Source organism: Harpia harpyja, chromosome 3 (genome assembly GCF_026419915.1).
Source record: "Harpia harpyja isolate bHarHar1 chromosome 3, bHarHar1 primary haplotype, whole genome shotgun sequence".
NCBI classification, from domain to species: Eukaryota; Metazoa; Chordata; class Aves; order Accipitriformes; family Accipitridae; genus Harpia; species Harpia harpyja.
In genome coordinates, this window is record NC_068942.1 from 59,892,115 (window position 1) to 59,911,892 (window position 19,778).

At 37.2% G+C, this 19,778-nt stretch overlaps 1 protein-coding gene across 24 annotated transcripts in view; it reads right to left on the minus strand.

The window, feature by feature from the left end:
* CEP128 (centrosomal protein 128) overlaps window positions 1–19,778 on the minus strand; it is a 150,290-nt gene that overhangs the window by 123,099 nt on the left and 7,413 nt on the right. For 20 of the 24 annotated variants that reach the window (XR_008234534.1, XR_008234530.1, XR_008234533.1 and 17 more), the window contains 4 exons: window positions 15,022–15,148; window positions 13,947–14,068; window positions 11,420–11,511; window positions 10,603–10,675 (listed from right to left, as the gene is read on the minus strand). Coding sequence is in view for 16 of the 24 variants with exons in the window: in XM_052782897.1 (XP_052638857.1) it covers window positions 10,603–10,675; window positions 11,420–11,511; window positions 13,947–14,068; window positions 15,022–15,148 (414 nt within the window). In the remaining 8 variants the exon portion in view is untranslated. Of the gene's footprint in view, window positions 1–10,602; window positions 10,676–11,419; window positions 11,512–13,408; window positions 13,487–13,946; window positions 14,069–15,021; window positions 15,149–19,778 lie in introns of those variants that run through there. The other 4 variants (XM_052782910.1, XM_052782909.1, XM_052782912.1 and 1 more) reach the window with 3 other exon arrangements.

Here is a 19,778-nt window from a genome sequence, read left to right on the forward strand (position 1 = left end):
TAAATATCTCAATATCAAGCTTGGTGCAGCCTAACCCGAAGCTGCAATACAAAAATCTTAGCTTCTCTGCCACAGGCCTGATTAACCTCTGGAGAGACATTTCTTTCACATCTCCAGCCTGTAAAACAGACCAATGTTTGCCTCTTTCATACTCTAAAATCTGTGAGTGAAAAGTAGTAAACAAGAGCTAAGTACATGAGAATGACTGTAATAGCACAAAATAATTACATCACTTTAAGACCTTTTTCCCAATATTTTGTGGATCCATGTACAAACCAATACAAATAACACTAGTTATTTGTTACAGCAATTTTGATTATAAACACAATAATTCAACCTTAAACTATGATACCAGAACTACTTTATTTTTGCATTTCAAGCTGCTAGCAGACAGCACCCTCTCGTGGACAGCAAATTAAATTTATACTGTTAAAGTGAAGATTAGCAAGGAAAATATTTATATATCATTTCCTCCCTACCTTAAAACTAATTTTTTTAAACAATCACTAGGAAGCAATACACCTCTTACCAAATGGTATTTAGATAAAAAGAGAACCTCTTAAAACACCATTCAACTACTAGTTTCTGATGCATCTGGAGGGGAACAAGTTTTCATCTGTACTTTCATCATTAAGCACATTTCTACCGGCTCTAGGCATATGCGCAGATAGAAAATTTTAACATGAGCAAAACAATTGCGTAGCAACAAAAATGTAATTAAGGTTATATTTATATTCTGGCCCTCATGAGGACATCAGGTTTAAAGAATTAAACAGTCTTTTTTTTTTTTTTTTTTTTTTTTTACAACAGAACCCATCAGTTTGAAAACATTTCTTGTTTGCACAGCCAGATGAATAGTCAGCTTACAATTTGGAATTCTGTATTTTCTCTTAAAACCATCAGAATACGCTCAAAAAAATGTACTGCATCAAACCACACTCTTTCGTGTAAGTTATAAAAGCTCTGCAGTCATAATCCAGAATAATTACTTACTAAAAACTAATGTATAAAAAATAAGGACCACACCACAACATTTGTATTTGTTTTGACAACTACTACTTAGCGTTAGGTCTAATAATTCACAAAATACTCCAGCTAACAGAAACAGCAATACTATGTAGCAGGAACAGAAAATAACACTTTGTCATTAACTTGTTACATCTTTGCTGAAAACTGGAAATAGCTGTCACCCTTTTCTCCAGATATATCTGCAGTACACAAATGAAACAAAGTCATGTTTTTACATTTAAAAAAAATCTTGGCTACAGGTTTCTGAAGGCAGAAGCTTTCTCAGCTCTCTCACACATCTTTTCAAGTGAAGTTAAGCAAGAGAACACTAAAGCTATTAAGAAAGAAGATGTCTAATTTAGGCTTGACAAAAGATCCAAAAGTCACATCACCCCCACAAAAGACAAGGAGAAAACGAGAGATCAGTAACTTCCTCACTGACATGGGTCTAGTTCACCGCATGTACAGCAGGTGACATGACACGAGGCAGTACTAGGCAAGCTTCAGAGTCCTGCAAACTTCAGATTTCATTGCAAATTATCACTAATACAGAATGAGTAAGAAAGTAACTTCTTAGTAACTACAAGATATCAAGTGATTTGCCTTGCCTCTGAACTCTTCCAGCTCCCTCCAGAATAAAACTGTTTTATTTCTAATAAGGTACTGAAAAAGATGCATTCATTGTATTTGTCAAGTACACAGAAATTTCAGAGTTACAGACATAATCCTCTTTAAAAAAAAACAAACAACGAACCAAAACAAACCACCAAACATTTTGATGCTATTCATTGGGAAAAAAACTTCTAGCAAGAAACTATAGTTAGTATATATAGTATATCATTAGCTCATATTCTCTGGGCACCGAGCACAGAAAGAGGAGGCTAGAAGGGACTTCAAGGGCTAGCAAACTTACTGCCTGGCTAAACACACCACCTTTTATATCTATGTCATTTTTCTGCAAGTCTATCTAACCTGCTCAAAAACATTCACATTAAACTTTTACAGCCTCCATAGACAATTGATTCCATTGCCTCTAAACTGACCTGTTTTTCCTACAGTACAATTTTAGTCTTCCTTGCTGAATGAATTTTACACGTATTAACTGTGTTCTATACTCTTAAGCCACATCCAAGACTGGATACTGGATTCCAGTTCTGTTTGCCAACATACCTGAAGTCCATTTGCAAACATAACAAGCATCTCTATATTGCATCATCTAGACTATTAAAAAAACTTCAGAGAAAACCAGATCAAGAATACCAACACATAAAATTCATTTCACTAACTCCTCTAATTTTAACAGTGAACAGTTTACTAGCTACACAGGTATCTGGACAGTTGTGTGTTTATTCTAGACTACATTCAGTTTTACCATATTTTACTGAAAAGCTTACTAGAACAGTGTATGAAATTCTGTCTAAAAAAAGTTTTTAAAAATTGCATCAAGATACAGAAAACTACTGCTTCATCCTTGTAAATTCCTTCTATGATATACAAGTGTAATTTTTCATGATAAATCTGTGTTGTCTGCTACTTAAGTTTCTTGTTTGTTCTTGGATGTTTACAAATCAAGTTCTGGAAAAATAATCAGTCTATTATCTCCTTTTTCAAGATTTGCCCTTTTTCAATATTCCAAGAACATTTTTTCTAACTCACCCACACAGTTGTCCACGAATACTCCAAAACAGCCTTTAGTGGTTTTAAGATCACTTCAGATGGTTATTAAAGTTTCTTAGCTGATCTGCACCAAGTTATTTCAAAATATTTGACATGCCTTCCTTTCCCCCCCCAGTATTTTAAGCTGAGGTCTTACACCCCATTGCTGATCACTGGCTTGCAGCTTAACTTGTTGGCAAATATCAATGTTAAAAAGATGTTAAACAGGAATCAACTTTCTTGACACACTGTGTCAGTAGTTTCCCCTCTTCTGCAAGGAACAGTCCAAATGCTTTGGTCTCCCTGTGAAATGGTGATGTATTTACAAGTGAATCATCATTGCTCTTGATGTGTCTCTGTTGGTGCAGCCTATCATGTACCACCATGGCCTTTCCACTCTCATACATTTGCATTGTTTTTTTATGACTGTTCTTATTACTCTAATTTAGCTTCCACTTTCTGTGTTCTTTCTCTTTGTGTCTGAAGTAAATGCAGAGCTTCTAATTCAGCCAAATAGATATATTGCTATACTTCCTACACTTTGTTGTCAACTTTTCCTTTTTTAAGAGGATTTGCATAGAACATGTTTGAATATTTGCCCAACTCTCATTTCCTCCAAAGACTGAAGTTTTTTCTGCATGTAATGTCATTTCATAAATAAAAAATTTGCAACCTCACAATCTATTCCAAATATGTATGAAATAACAAAAGACATAGTAAGTAAAGAACAAATCTTAGACTATGAGCAAATTGACTCGTTAAAGCAATCATTTTTTCCATCAAATTTTTGTCGACTTTTTTGGTAAGATAGAGCTTGGCATACAGAACAGTTGACTATTAGTTAAAGAAAGTTGGATTAGGATAAAGGAATAGGTACCACATTGGTTAACATTTCTTCAGAAGGAGAAGTATTTTCTGGTAGACAAATGCTTTCTATGAAACATTGAATTAGCACTAATCCTGAAAAAAAAGATTAAACAAAGGCAGCCTCATAAACACTACTTTTAGCCTACTTCATAAAGAACAATACTTAGGAGATTATGGTCTCTCATTTGTGGTCCTCATTCCTTAGCATCCCCAAAACTCAGCTGAAATTGGCCAATAGATTCAAATGTTCAGGGGTACAGAGCTGTCAAACATATTTAGGCTTTGTGAGGGGTTTCAAGAAAATAAGATTCTAGACAGAGGTGATCTCAAATACTCCATTTAGGGAAACAAGGAGAACTCAGCCTTTATTCCTTTGTTTTGGCTGTCAGCAAAGTACATGCATTTAGTCTGAAATTAAGCATTAGCTTATTTAGCACTCTGTTGTGGTTTAACCCCAACCAGCAACTAAGCACCACGCAGCCGCTCACTCACTTCCCCCCCACCCAGTGGGATGGGGGAGAAAATCGGGAAAAGAAGTAAAAATCGTGGGTTGAGATAAGAACGGTTTAATAGAACAGAAAAGAAGAAACTAATAATGATAACACTAATAAAATGACAACAGTAATAATAAAAGGATTGGAATATACAAATGATGCACAGTGCGATTGCTCACCACCCACCAATCGACACCCAGTTAGTCCCCGAGCAGCAATCCCCCCCACCCCCACTCCCCCCAGTTTATATACCAGATGTGACATCACATGGTATGGAATACCCCGTTGGCCACTTTGGGTCAGCTGCCCTGGCTGTGTCCTGTGCCAACTTCTTGTGACCCTCCAGCTTTCTCGCTGGCTGGGCATCAGAAGCTGAAAAATCCTTGACTTTAGACTAAACACTACTTAGCAACAACTGAAAACATCAGTGTTATCAACATTCTTCTCATACCTAACTCAAAAACACAGCACTATACCAGCTACTAGGAAGACAATTACCTCTATCCCAGCTGAAACCAGGACACATTCTAAAAAAAAAATTATGTTGGAAGTATAAGAAAATAAAGTTAGCAGTGAAGTCAGAATGATGCAAAGTGTCCATGGGACTTTGGAGGTGTATCATGGTGAGGAGGCATAATATGGGAAGAACATGAAAGTTCTTGTACAAGGATTTAGATAACCAGAATACAAGTTTTTGTAGGGTGACACAAACACAAAAGCGTTCAAGTGGTAAGGGAGGAGACTGGGAAAGAAGGCAGAGAGCACGCAAGTCCATAGCAGATTAGGCTTTATTATGTTGCACCTTGCAACAGCACAAAAGAATCAAATACCATCACTTGTGGCTTCCCCTACATCCTCTGGAAAAACTGCCATGTCACATTCATGTCCTAGCAATGTTTAGCAATAAGACTTCCTGGAGTGCAGTAAACTTACCTTCTCCATTTTGGAAAATTTAGTATCATCACACTACCACAACCTGGGTCGCTTATCACTACATTTTCCAAATTATTTGTCATTTATGCTATGGAATAGCTGAAGTCCCAACACAGGTCCCTCCAAATCTGAGGCCAATCTTCTGATGTATTTCTATGTTGGAACCTGCCAACAGACTCCTTGGTCAAGACAGACGCAAAAAACCTAATACATTCTTTCTCCCATCCTCTCCACAAATGTTACCTCCCCTGAACATTCTTTCTAGTTTGATCATCTTTTTACCTAGTGATACTATGGCATTAAACAGGGTTTACCAGTGCATATAACTTTGCAACCTTTTTGTCAACTTTTTTTAAAACTTGCCTTACTGCATTTTTATATTTAACTGTTGAAGTTTATCTAACCTTTCTACTTCTCTCATTTGGCTATAACTTTTGGAAGGACTCCTTTTTACTTTGTGTCATTACATCAGCTATCTTTTGACTTCCCTCGTACCTTTTAATGGATTTATTTGAAGTCATTACTGTAGTGCATTCGCATCACTTCCACATTGTATGGAAATATTCTACTGTCTTCATTCCCCAACACTTTCCTAAGAGGTGTCATTATTTTTGTGCAATTTTCTTTTAGAAACCAAACATTATTCTAAGAGGTTTAACTTTTTTGCTCCAGTAGGGATGCCAAATGTAAGTTTGTTCTGGTCATTGTTACCAGGTTAGTATTTCACAGATTAAAAGCCACGCACGGGACACTTGTTTATAATGAACAACTGGTTTTTTTTCTTCTGGAACACGTCTGCTTATTTGCTCCACAAAGCAGTTAATGAACCACCTAAAAACATAGTTCCTCCAATATAACATTTACCCAGTCTACACTAGTGTAGACATTATCTCCCACAAGATTTATGGTCCCTGTTTTTGTAGCCTCTCTGGCCTTCCTTGGTTTGTCACAGAGCCTGTGACACACAACAATAGGGGTACAAAAAAAAAAAAATTAGAAGCAGTTAAGTGTTAACTCATTAATTAGTACATGCTGAAGAAACTCTAAAACTCACTTCTCTTCCTTTATCCCAAATAACCCTGACTCAGGACAACATTTCTACCATAAGAGTACGTATCTTCTCCTCTGGATCTTATCAAAAGCCTTAGTGTAGACAAGTGATTCACTGAAGAACAGTACAAAGAATATGGAGGTTCTACATAATGACATGAAATGCTAGCACTAAATTATTGCATTCACAACATATTAGAATGTGATTTCAAGGATGCATTTTTAGCAACAGACTACCTGAACAATAATCATGACACTAAGAGCTGTGTCTCTGCATAACACTTTCAGGTAGCAGCAAAATCTATGAAAATACATTAGGCTATCAAAAAGATCCTCCACCACCAATTAAACACAAAGAATAGAATGTCCTGTTTAAAACCAGGGTGACATTTAAGTCATGCAGCTAAATATAATCTTGTGGAAGATGCTGAGTGCTTAATCTACAAAAAGCAGCATCCTACTTCTTGAATTTCTCTCCTGTTTTTCAGCTTTCCATTGTTATTTCTAGTGCACAAGTCCTGCTGACTGAAATCTATTTCAACAGATTTTTGTTGCCTTTCTTGTTATGACCTATTTTATCATCAATGCAGACTTGAAACAGAAGTATTAAAATCACAAAAATAGCAAATTTCTTTCACAGATGTCACTTTAAATATTGTTAAACTTTTCCCTCATGGGACATGATCATGTGCAATATACATTTTACAAGTCACCTCTGCAGAGCCAAAAATCTCTATATTGGATCTTCTGAAGGACAACTCCTTATCTGACAATAATCCTGGCTCTCTGAGATATCATAACCACATTAACTCCATGTGAGACCTTTTTCACCTGACATTGCTATCTTTTTCCACAGACACAGCCTACACTAACATTCTAATGGCACCATCTCAATTAAGCATCTACTTAATTTGAACAAATCTGTGCTTCAGTGCAGTTGCTTTTTATGCATAAAGATCAGCTTCTTGTGCTATTTGGGATGTGCTTCTATACCAGGAGATTGCAACAACATATCCAAGAGGGCTACCTTATATAACCATAAAGTAAGTAAAGTAAAGTAAACATTCTTTCTAATTGTTTATAGGTCTGTATGGACATTTCTCTAGCAAATATCCAAACTCTTTTCAAGAAAAAAGGAATCTCACAAAATGTCTAGATAAGATAACAGATTTTGATGTAGAGAGTTGTAGAACCTGCAGTCTTTATACAAAACCACATGTAGATTTTCAAGTACAAGGCCATTGAGAGTTCTTGATTTGAAACAGCCATCCAACTATGCCTGTGTCATCACCTCAGATGTCCTCCATTTTTTTATACTGGGGTGGAAAAGGCTCCCTTTAAAGGTAAAATTAATGTGCATTGATTGTGCTGTGTGCCTCTTAAAAAATTATTCAGACTCAGCATCAAACAGGCTGTAAGAATTGTAACCTCTAATAAAAATAAATTCTGAACTAGTGACTCAGAACAACTGTATTGACTAGACCTTTATCACCACACATCTATATACAGGCAATTTTCAAACAGCACTGAAAATACTGAACAGTACAGCTTTAAGAATTTAGATGTATGTCCCTACAGAAATAAAGACTTAAGGACACTGAACTGAAAAGAATGTTTCTACCATGAACTCATCCTGTCAAATTATCAAGACTTCAAGTTGACAATTTATCACCAAGAACCATACAGTAGAATACAAATAAAAGGATGGCACTGCTGGAGATGATAAACAAACACTCCAAAGCGAAGTGATAAAAAAGTTCCTGCACAACTTTGCATAAGGAAATTGTGAGGAAAAAGTATTTCCCCCTACCCAACTCACTTTCACCAGTGAGAAATCAATTCTGAATTAAATAATCTCAGAAGAATTCCTAAACACAGACAGGTACTAAAGGATCTCAAAAATCTGCAATAACAGACCACAATTTCTACACGCACTCTAATCTCATGCTTTGCTATGCCCACCATTAGAGTTATTTTTATTATTAATGTCCATACTAAATTCCCCTCTTTTGCATATACCTCATCTCACCCATTCTGCCAGCTGCATCAGTGTAACAGTTTTGAACAAGGGCAAAAGATGCACACCTAGTATGAGAGCACAGGTAAAGAAGCAGTGCAGAATGTTGCTACCGCTAGGCTTTTTCAGTGGTGTGGAATTGCCTGGATACAATGAGCGATTAAGCATGTCAGAATTCCTCAGCCTGAAGAGAAAGGGAATCCTCTGAAAGGTCTCTGAAGAAACTGAACAAACTCCTCCACTGAAAATTAGGGATGAAAAAGCAGCTAGATTAAAAAAAAAAAAAACCCTACAACAATAACAAAAAAGCCAACAACAAAAAAACCAAAACAAACACTCCAACCAAAACATACCAAATGCACACACGTACACAAAATAACCAATAAAAACAAACCACCACAAAAGTGGCAGCTCCTCTCACAATACGTAATCTATCTGGAGAACTCCTTGCTATAGGACAAGTAAGATGATAAAGATATGCAAGTTATAACAAAGACTGGACAAGTTCCAGAAAAGAAATCCACAGAGGGATTACTAAGTACAGAAAGTACAGAGATCAATTCCAGACCAAGCAGCTCCCAAGCCACAAGTGATTAGACTAGTATTGTGCAGAATTATCATTAGATGCCTTTCTATTCTAATATCGTTCACTAAACATCCACTGCTTGACCATTCATCATACATGGCTAGATCTTTCCTAACTACATATTTCTTCTGCAAATTGAACCCCAGCAGTTGTTTTAAACTTTCAAGGAAGTCTTTGAATGAGTGGCCTTTTTTATTCCCCCCCCCCTTTTCTTTTTTTCCCTCTACTCTTTCTGGTCTTCTCTCCATTTGGCCAATGTTCTTCCTAAGATAATAAGCAGCAATGAGCAGAATATTCCAGCGGAAGTCTTACTAGTCCTATACATGAAAACCACCTCACTGCAGCTTACTGGAGTATTTGTGTCTTCACTAAAAGAATGTCATTAAACACTTCAGCTTTCATAGCTTTATTGGATGATAATGTTGTCTCTCAACTAAGAGACTCTTCTGGTATTCCCCTTACCATTAACAAACTACAGAAAGCTTCCTTGTTACACTTCACATGTCTCTTTTTTTGCTTCTCTCAGGTCAAAAGTTGTAACATTCGATTTCAAATCTTGAAATCCTACTATAGGAAGTCACAAAGAGTTAGTTATTTCTTCCATTAATGAAAAGACAGTGGCTGCCAGCATTCCAGAGGATTGAGGAAGAAGGTTTCTCTCGTTCAATTGAACAGTTGTAGGGTAGCCAGCTGTAGCAGCTATTTTCTTGAGAATGACCTTGGTTAAAACTTACTGAGTTTGCTCGTTTTCTGGTACATGAAAGAGAAAAAGAATAAGTATAGTGATAAGAAGGACACAACAAGAAAAACACAGAGTTTTGCAAGTATCAAGAATTCTTTATCAGATAAACTTATTTTATCTTACCAGGCTATTAGGAGAAAGCAGAGCTAACATTCTAACACAGATAGCCTGTTACATTTTCCTAGGAAGGCCAACAACACAAGTCTTCCTCCACTGATAGATTCTATTATATCAAGCATACAACTGGTACTGATAGATTATAGTCTCCTGAATCCCTGTCCAACTTCATGTAGAGTCAGGAACTTACACAAGTACAACTATTAAGTCTGCTGGTGCCAACAGGTGATCGGTGCCAACAATATTGTTATCAGTGACAAACACATCACTAAAGCTCTTGACAGAGCATTTACTACCAATTCATGCAATTTTAGGGCAAGATGAATCACCTATGGGAAAATAAGGACACACAACACTTGCTCTGAAAAGTCAGCATTGCTACTGATACCATATTAATATTTACATAAAGCATACACTCAAGCCTTATACGTCGAGAACTACCTACAGAATTTTCACCTCCTAACTACTGGGGAGGTTCTCAACTTCTTTTGTTCCTACAGCAATACACTGTGACTTCCACCTCAATAGCAGATCTCTTTTATATTTAAGAGAGATAGACTGCAGTTGGTCTACTTCCAGCAGATACAGGAAGTAAAAAAGAAGAGACTATCATGGCTGTCCTGCCTCCTTTGTTACATTTGTCACAAAGCCTTTAGAGAAGAGTGCAGCCCAAAGAGATTTCTCCTGTTACGCTGCACAGATGATAAGGACTGAAAAGGACAGGGAGAGAGGGGGGAGGAAGAGGAAACAATATTATTCATCATCATAACACGGGAAACTGTTACCTTTCAAAAGGTATCTTCAACAAGTATGATAGTGTTCAAACTGATGTTCAAAGTTAAAAAGCAGCTTTCTCCAAGACCATGAATTTTGAAACAGAAAAAATCACTACATACACACTTGTAAAACAGTCACTTTTACTTTAAACAAGTACCTGAAGTATAAAACTTGTCTTGCTGATTTCATTATGGAAGGGTAACATTATAACAACCTATAGTAGCCTAGATAAGAGCATGTTCAGATATACGTACTAAAATGTGGTACTCATTACCAATACACGCATTAAACTAGAAGTCCACATCCTGCTTAGAATACTAAATATACATCATCTTTTCACATTAGTCACACTCACCGTTTCTTGTCTTTGGGACTCAGTGAGCTTTTCAGACAACTCTTCTAGAGTCTTTCTTAATTCAGCATCAGTCCTTCATAGAAAAATATAGGTAAGAATATTCTACAGTACAAAAACTAAATATCGACTGTGATAATTTTAAACAGCAGCAATCTTCTGGATTTTTATGCTACTTCAATTTGTTCTACAGCCTTTAAATTGCTAGCGTAATTAGAGACCAGCCTCAAGTGGAAAATTCATGATAAAAAGCATTTCCATTCCTCAAGTGAACATAACAGAGCATCTAGTTTGAAAGGCTAGGTATCAGGTCAACAAGTACAAAATTACGAACACTTCTACACAGTCCTTTTGAACAGTACTAGTTCCTACTAGGAATTAGAAGACAAATTCCTGTCATTGCTATTAGACAAAGCACCATATGTTGAGACAGTATGTACTTTAAAAAAACATTATGGCCTGCATGAGAGCTTGCCCTCAAGAGACTCCAGTACCAAAAACAAATAAGGAGCAAAGTTGTAATAAAAGAAATTCCCAAGTTCTTGTTGGTTTGTCCATATATAAAAAATGGGGGGGCGGAAGCTACATACACTACACATATCAGAACTGATGGGTGTTACTTACATTTATAAATACTGCACAAGATGACATGGAATAAGCAGTTCATAACACTGCTTTTATCTACACATTGTGCAATCCCCCACTCTCCCCCAAATTATTTTTTTTAAATACAAAAGAACAAAGGAGTTTAAGAATTATTTAAAAGCATAACAATTATTTTCCACGCTATTCTTCACATGGAGTTATATTCTGTTTATACCGATTTCTTCTTGAAAGCTCCCGACTGATGTCGTCTCCTAGGCGAACTTGTTCACTACTGAGATCTCGAAGAGACTGGTGGAAAGAATGCAGCTGTAAATCAAAGTACACAAATTAAGCCAAGGCTTAGGAACACTTTTTTCTGTGATATTCCAAAAATACATATATACACACTTTATAAAATAAAGCAGATAAAAGTAACCTACAAAGTAACAAAATTCCATGAATTGCAGATGAGCCTAGATGAGTGGATGAGGCTTCCACGCTTCTATTTCAATCAACCCTTCACAACACTTGGTCATTGAAGTTTGATTTTCAGTACATTATTTATTAAACCAAGTTTCCCAACTATGGTTTTTTTTCTATGGTTCAGAGCTTGGTCATTTTGGTTACCTGACAGTGCACCATCATTTTAACCTAATGCAAACAAGCTGAAAGGTCTGAACAGGTGAAGTCAGGAAAGACACATTTCCTGCTAATAAATGCCAGTATAAGTGAAACAAAGTTCTGCCCAGCTATATATATTACTATAAAAAGGTGGCATATGAAATTGGAAGTGACCAAGCAGAACACTATGATGTATTCAGGAACTACTAAAGCACTAAGGAAAGGTATTTTACCTTGCCCAAGACTTTACATACTCTACTAGAATGCTATTTTCAGAGCTTGGGAAAAAAAAAACCACCATACATCTATTTTCCTCTGTAAAACCTCCCATTTCCCCATTCAGCAGGCCCCCAATTTATAGTCAAAGTTGTTAAGGGAGCAAATAAAAAAAGTAATAGGTTATCCATCCTTCATGGGATAAAAAGTAACAGTTAATCCATCGTAATCCAACCTACTGCTGTCCACAGCTCAGTGGCCAGGACCATCATTATGAAAAACCCTGGTTTATAATAACCCCTTGTTCTATGCCCAAGATTTAAACCTGGATCTTCCATAGCCCAGCTGACTGCCCTCAACATTGACACAGGCACTACCATCTCCCCTGTGTGACTAACCAGAAATTTCAACCTGACACAAGAGACTTTGAAAAACACAACATATTTTCAGAACATATCAGCCTAAGAAGGAGAGATACTCAAATGTGCCAAAAACCCGTTCAGCTGGAAAATTACCTTAGCTAGCAGCAGTCATAATGGGAATAAAGGGACTGTGGTTACAGAAAGAAGAAAAAGCCACAGCTTTAGTCAAGCAGTACTGCCTTCTCTCTGCCCCAATGTCTATCTATGGTCATGATCAATGACTACTTCTAGTTCATCATTCCTCAAAGCACTATACTCTTCTTACAAAATAGTTAATGATTGAGTAAAGCCATATTCACTCACTCAAAGACAAGAATAAGGAATAAATGAGCAGTTATCATCAAAACAGGAAAAAAAGCAATTTGCTTACATACTTAATATAAACTAGGAATTTTGTATGCATTGGAGTAACTCCCTTGAATAAAATTTCTAAGATATTTATAGAATATTTAGTAGTCTAAAATAGTTCTAAGCTTTTTGGAAGCTTAGGAGGAAAGATTTCCATGTAACATTACTTCCTTCCAAGGATTATGTTCCACACTAACCTTGGGGGAGGAAGGAATGGGGGAAGAAGTAGACTGAAAGGACAATGAAAGAGGGTTAAATAGAAGTCTAGGAATTTCTGTAGCACTCAGACTTCCCAAAAAGTCAACTGAGAGAATGTATTGTGGTTAAGTTTAAAACTAATTATTTGGAAGTTGAGACTGATTTAGTGAAGTCAACATGAACACCTTACAATTAGGTGCTTTAGTATTAGTCATAATACATTTCTCCTGGACAAATTAGTCCACACAAAGGGATTCACTCAAGCAGCTCTAGCCACTCTGAAAGAGCAAAAACAGGTACTGAAATCTCCTCTCTATCTGTAAGATATAGAAAGCCTATAATCTTATCCATTAAAGTAATTAATTCATTTTTTCTGAAGAGTCTGCAAGTAGACACAAGTTGAGGGGTATGAAAATTACCAGTGCCATACACATCCTCTCCTCCTCGCATCATCTGCCTGAAGAACAGGGTCAAATTATCCCACTCACAGGTCAGACCTAGAATTAAGATGGAGAACTAGCTGGCTCAAAATCAATCCAGGCTACACTGAAGTAAAGAGCAAAAGCACCAAGATCCTGTGCCATTAACTAATGCAGAACAATCCCCTTTATAGCCACACTGGATTTCAGCATGTAGGTGGATGTTAATCACATATTCAGAGATGATTTTTCTTTCTTATATGTGGCCTAAGAAGTACAGAGATAATTTTCATACATTCCTTTTGATATCACTACCACCTTTCTCTCTATAATGATAGATTTGCATGAAATTTCATGATGCTGATAAATACAATAAGTGACTGCCTAACGAAGAATGGCACGTAACATTGAAAGTACACTTCATAGCTGAAACATTCTTAGCTGCATCATCAGAATAATCTCATTTGATGTAAAAGCAAAGAGCCTGGTGACCACATATTGCCTATTTGGGGAAGCAACTCCCATTAGTGCTCTGTACCTGGTCCAAATTATCTGCCTCATTGACAAATCGAACACTTGCAGATCTAGACCTTCGATGTTTATTGCCCTGTGAGTCTCCATAATCCCTGAGAGGAGAAGTAGGCAGGAAGTGGCGGTTCCCTTTATGAGATAAGAGATAAAAAAATAAGTAGGAAGACAAAACTTTGTACTGGAAATTTTTCATTTTGCTTCATGAAAAACGTGTGTTTCATCTTGCCAATATCCTTATAGGCCACATTACAGACAAAACAACTACTAAAGTTACATAAAATGCACAGGCATACTTCTTGTTTAGCTCTTCCCAGGATTATTCTTCAACTGAAATATTTCTGGAATACGTGTGTGATGGGTAAGAAAGAGGTTTCCTTTGTTCCTCCAAGGAATAGGCAGTTTTTGATTCAAGTTTTATTTGCCCAAGCAACAGCTTTTCCTCCACCTGGGTCTATTATAGCTTCAAACTACAGTACTTCACAGCTTTCACATTAGAAAAATGAAAGTTTAGAGCTTTCTACTAAAATATATGAAATGGTACTTCTAGGAGGAATACTCCTCCAAAATACACCTTTTCCTAAAATATGAATTTGCAGAGAGACATACAAGAAGAAACTACTTTTCTGTAGGTTATACATTGGTCCAGTTTTTCTTTTTCTACTGAGCCTTACATAATTTCATCCACACATCCATAATCTCATGCATTTAAAATTTAACTTTCCTTTTTGCTGTGAAGCAAGCTTCAGAAGCTGCAATATCTTTTGGATTTAGCTTTAACTTGTATGTACCTACAACTCATGAAGTGGACAAGGAATTTTCTCTGCTGAAAGAATCAATGTGTCATTTAGATCTCTCAGGATACCAGCAGAAAAGACTATGTAACAGAAAGCTATAAGAATTTACCAAATAAACAACTGTATAACTTAATGCAGGTCTCAAAAATTTCTAAACTGAATTTCTTTGAAGTAATCAATGATAACTTCACGCCACTATCTTTACACACTTTTCTTCTTAATTTCCTCTTTCCATAGAAAAGCTATATGACACAATTTAAGTATACTCAAGCACCTTAAGTATTTTACCTGACACTCCTCCTCCATCCAGATCACTAGGATATAAGCTTGAGAGAGAAGCACTTCTCATTCCAGAGTTTCGGGTTAATCGTTGGCTCCTTAACTGACCTATAGATTGTTCCAGTGTTTCTTTTAACTGCAGAGAAATTACAATTTACTGAAATATGAACATAGACTGATTAAAAAAAACGACATGCATGTAAAATATTATTTTTCAAAAAAAGTCATTAAAAGAATCAAAACTATTTTTAAGCCAAGTATACCTATGAATTAATAACAGCTTTTCTTCAATATCTCATATGTCATATTCCTATAACTAAACAAAACATCTTTCCAACATTGGCAGCTTCAAATATGAAGTTTCTTAAAACAGTGGTGCAACACACCAGAAAAACTGAAAAAAAAAGTATGTCTCCTACAACCAAAATAAGACCTATTTGCCAGCAATGCTCAACAACTGCCCTGCAAAATCCAGAAAACAACTCCAAAGAATATTTTTTTAATTGGAATTTTTCTACCAGCCCTACCTGGAATCAATTTGACATATGGCTATCAAATTTCACTAGGCAGCTTTACATCAAGCCCAACTTTTAGTAGTTACACTTCCTGAAAAAGGCAGCCATTCCCAACTTAAAGTTCAGAACTAACTATATTACTAAACAAGTTCTTCATTTTTCAAACTTGCATCTTATCTTCTGTATTGGGCTTGTGTGGCAAGATTTTGGTAGCGGAGGGGGGGTTACAGGGGTGGCTTCTGTAAGAAGCTGCTAGAAGCTTCCCCCATGTCCAACAGAGCCAATACTAGCCGGCTCTAAGATGGACCCGCCACTGGCCAAGGCCGAGCCCATCAGCGACAGTGGTAGTGCCTCTGGGATAACATATTTAAGAAGGAAAAAAAGTTGCGGGACACACAGAAACGGCAGCCGGCAAGAGGAGTGAGAACATGCGAGAGCAACAACCCTGAAGACCCCAAGGTCAGTGAAGGAGGAGGGGGAGGAGGTGCTCCAGGCACCGGAGCAGAGATCCCCCTGCAGCCCATGGGGAAGACCATGGTGAGGCAGGCTGTCCCCCTGCAGCCCAGGCAGGTCCACAGTGGAGCAGATATCCACCTGCAGCCCATGGAGGACCCCACACCGGAGCAGGTGGGTGCCCGAAGGAGGCTGTGACCCCGTGGGAAGCCCACGCTGGAGCAGGCTCCTGGCAGGACCTGCAGATCCATGGAGAGAGGAGCCCATGGAGCAGGTTTTCTGTCAGGACTTGTGACCCCGTCGGGGACCCACACCGGAGCAGTGTGCTCCTGAAGGACTGCAGCTCATGGAAGGCACCCATGCTGGAGCAGTTCATGAAGAACTGTAGCCCATGGGAAGGACCTACATTGGAGAAGTTCATGGAGGACTGGCTCCCGTGGGAGGCACCCCACGCTGGAGCAGGGGAAGAGTGTGATGAGTCCTGCCCCTGAGGAGGATAAAGCAGCAGAGACAATGTGTGATGAACTGACCGTAAACCCCATTCCCCATCCCCCTGCACCTCTGGGGGGGCTTGGTAGAGAATCCGGGAGTGAAGTTGTGCCCGGGAAGAAGGGAGGTGTGGAGGGAAGGTGTTTTGAGATTTGGTTTTATTTCTCATTACCCTACTCTGGTTGATTGGTAATAAATTGAGTTAGTTTTCCCCAAGTTGAGTCTGTTTTGCCCGTGACGGTAATTGGTAAGTGATCTCTCCTGTCCTTATCTCGACCCACAAGGCCTTTGTTATATTTTCTCTCCCCTGTCCAGCTGAGAAGGGGGGAGTGATAGAAAGGCTTTGGTGGGCACCCGGCATCCAGCCAGGGTCAACTCACCACATTTTCTAAGATTGCATTTACTAACTTCGGTTCTTAGCCATTTGCGTTTGTCACACCTTTAATTTGACAATCCACAAAACATCCATTTCTAAAGGTTCACCTTCCCTCTCCCTAACAGAGGCTTGTACACAATGGTTAAATTGCTTCTTTATTCTTGCAGAATTATACACAGTGTTGGATCTCTCTCTGGGCAACACTTTTTTCCCAAAGCATAAAACACTATGTTAAATCTTTTCTGAAGCTTTCAATGCTTGCTTAGGTTCTTTTTAAAGTATTATGTTTTCATTATATGGTACTATAAGAACAACTTCATCATCACTAAGAAACTCTCAAACCAAAAACCTTAAGGATTTTCTAATGCTTTCTCAAAAAGAATGAGGCTACTTGAGGGAAAAAGATACAGCAATGCATGTATGTAACAAAAGATCACTTTTGTATTCAAAAAGCTGAAACTTAAAAAAAAAAAAAATCATGAATATGCCAGAGGATCAAAGAAAGAACAGCAATAACTCAATTTTCAAATCTAACTTGACTCTGTCAAAGACTTATCTTGCATCTTTAATAGGGCAACAAAAACTCTGAATTAAGCTACAGGTGCTCAATTTCAGTGTTTTAGCTTTACAGCACTCATTTTCATCCTTTCTACCTGAAACCAGACAGCTGGATTTTTTTATTATTTTTATTTTTTTAAACAAAGAACCATGACAGTGTCCAGAATTAACAACCTTGTTCTTCAGTCTGTTTCTTTAGAACAGAACAATGGCCAAAAAATTTTTTAAAAATTTTGAATTATAATTTACATTAGCAACATCGTCATATTTTAAGGTATCTGTGTTCTCTTAAAAAACAACTTAATTATTAAAAGAATGAAGAGAGGCTAGTGACAGTAGAACAGAGATATTAACATACACAAATTTGAACAGAATATCTTTAATATTCACCAATCTGAATTCCATTCCTCGACTTCTCATCTATAAGCTGTTTAAATCCCATCAAAACAGTGCCTAACGTTTTGGTCCTTTCCCATTTCTTCTTTCTTTTGTTGTTTTGTTTTGTTTTTAATTTATTTAAAGAGACAAACATCAGTGCCACCAGAAAAAAGAAAACAAAAAAACCCAACCAGATCTCTCTCAAAGGCTAATTACTTTTAAACCTCTCCAAAGCCTCACATGAGCAAAAAGAAAAAAAACCCCACTCCAAAACATTCTCTCCTCCCACTCTCCCCCACCTCCCCACCCCAAAGGGCAGAACAGAACCTTTACTATTCCTGTCCTCCATGGACATAACAAAATCACAGACCAACAGTGAAGTCAGCAGGAGAATAACATTGCTCTGGAACAGAGCACATATGGAGAGTACAATGTTCCCACCACTAGAGAATCAACAACAGCAAGAACAAAATAAAGTTCTGAGCAGCAAACCTTCCTGACCCTGTAAGATACATAGCAAGTTTTGCACTGATTCACAGGCAGACACCAGGCACCTCACAATGGGGTAGCAAGACTAATTTATAAATTAGAATGGAAAATAGCTCCTCAGCAGCCCAACAGTCACCAATTCATAAATGCAAATATGCTATACAATGGTCTGAAGAAAGTCTTTTTTAAGGAAAAGATCATCAAGAATTAAGAGTCAGACAGTACAATACTCGGCATAACTGACAGACCCCTAAACACGTATTTCATTTGGAGGAAAATATTCTTAGATAAACAAGTTTGTCTAATGCAGTAGAAACACTTGACTGACTATCATTGTGAAAAAAAACCCAACACATCACCATCCAAATGAGAAATTTATTCAAGTTTTTCTCAAATATTTATTATAGAAGGAAAATAGATACACTACTTCCTGATCCCAGCTGCTTCTTCCCACATACCAAACACATACATCTATTCTATGTGAGTGGAAACTTCTGCTTCAGAAAGGGAACAGGAACTCAGAGAAACATGCTATTTTTACTAATAAGACTGATTTTACTATTTAAAGCTCAGGCAAGAGATGGTTAGAGTCTCTAGATTTCTCCTCCACTTGAGCCATAATCAAAAGCCACCTAGCATGACTAAGAAGAATGGACATTAAGTCAAAACTAACTTTAAGTGATGTCTCACCTTGATGTTTCCTAATAGAAAATTTTTCCAGAATAACAATTTTGAACTACATTTAGTATCAGTATTTGTTAAAAACAATCTTAAATGGTTCCAATGCCCACCAGAAATTCCACAAATTCAATACCAAAGTAAAGCTTATAAAGACACAACCAGCATTCAAACAGAAGAAAAAAAATTGAGGCATACAATATTCCCAATTACTTCCATGCAGAGCTTGTGCATACTGATTTAGAAAGCAAGTTGTCTGAAGAAAACAAGCCTTCTTTTCTACATATTTACTTTTTCTTTTTCTCTCTACCTTCACATGCAAAATATTCCTATATCTCATATGTATGTTTCAAGGCAGCACTTGCTGCAGTTTGTTTGTAACCACATTAGAAACCTCTCTTGCCCTACCAGCACTAATTTACTTTCTCTGTCTAGACACCTGCTTTCAAACTTGTAGAAGCTTGATATTCATGAGTATTTCACCCTTTCTACAATTTAGAGAAAGCTGGTCACCAGATTCAGAAGCTGTTGACTGACAGGAAGCTGTAGAATGACAGGAAAAAAACCTACACCAGTATGATCACAATCTCATTCCCTGCTATAATTCAGCTTTTATCTTATCACTTATTAATGCAAAGGAAATATGTTCCCTAATACTCTATTTCAGCTATGCACCTTATACTTGGCATAGTATCATAACAACAATCTCTTTGGTGCTTGTAAACCAGAAAAGTAAGGAAGCTACAAAACCTTCATTATGTAACATATTACTATAGTTTGATTTAGATTGCTCAAATAAATATGAAAAGTTTCTGTTTACATCTACTTAA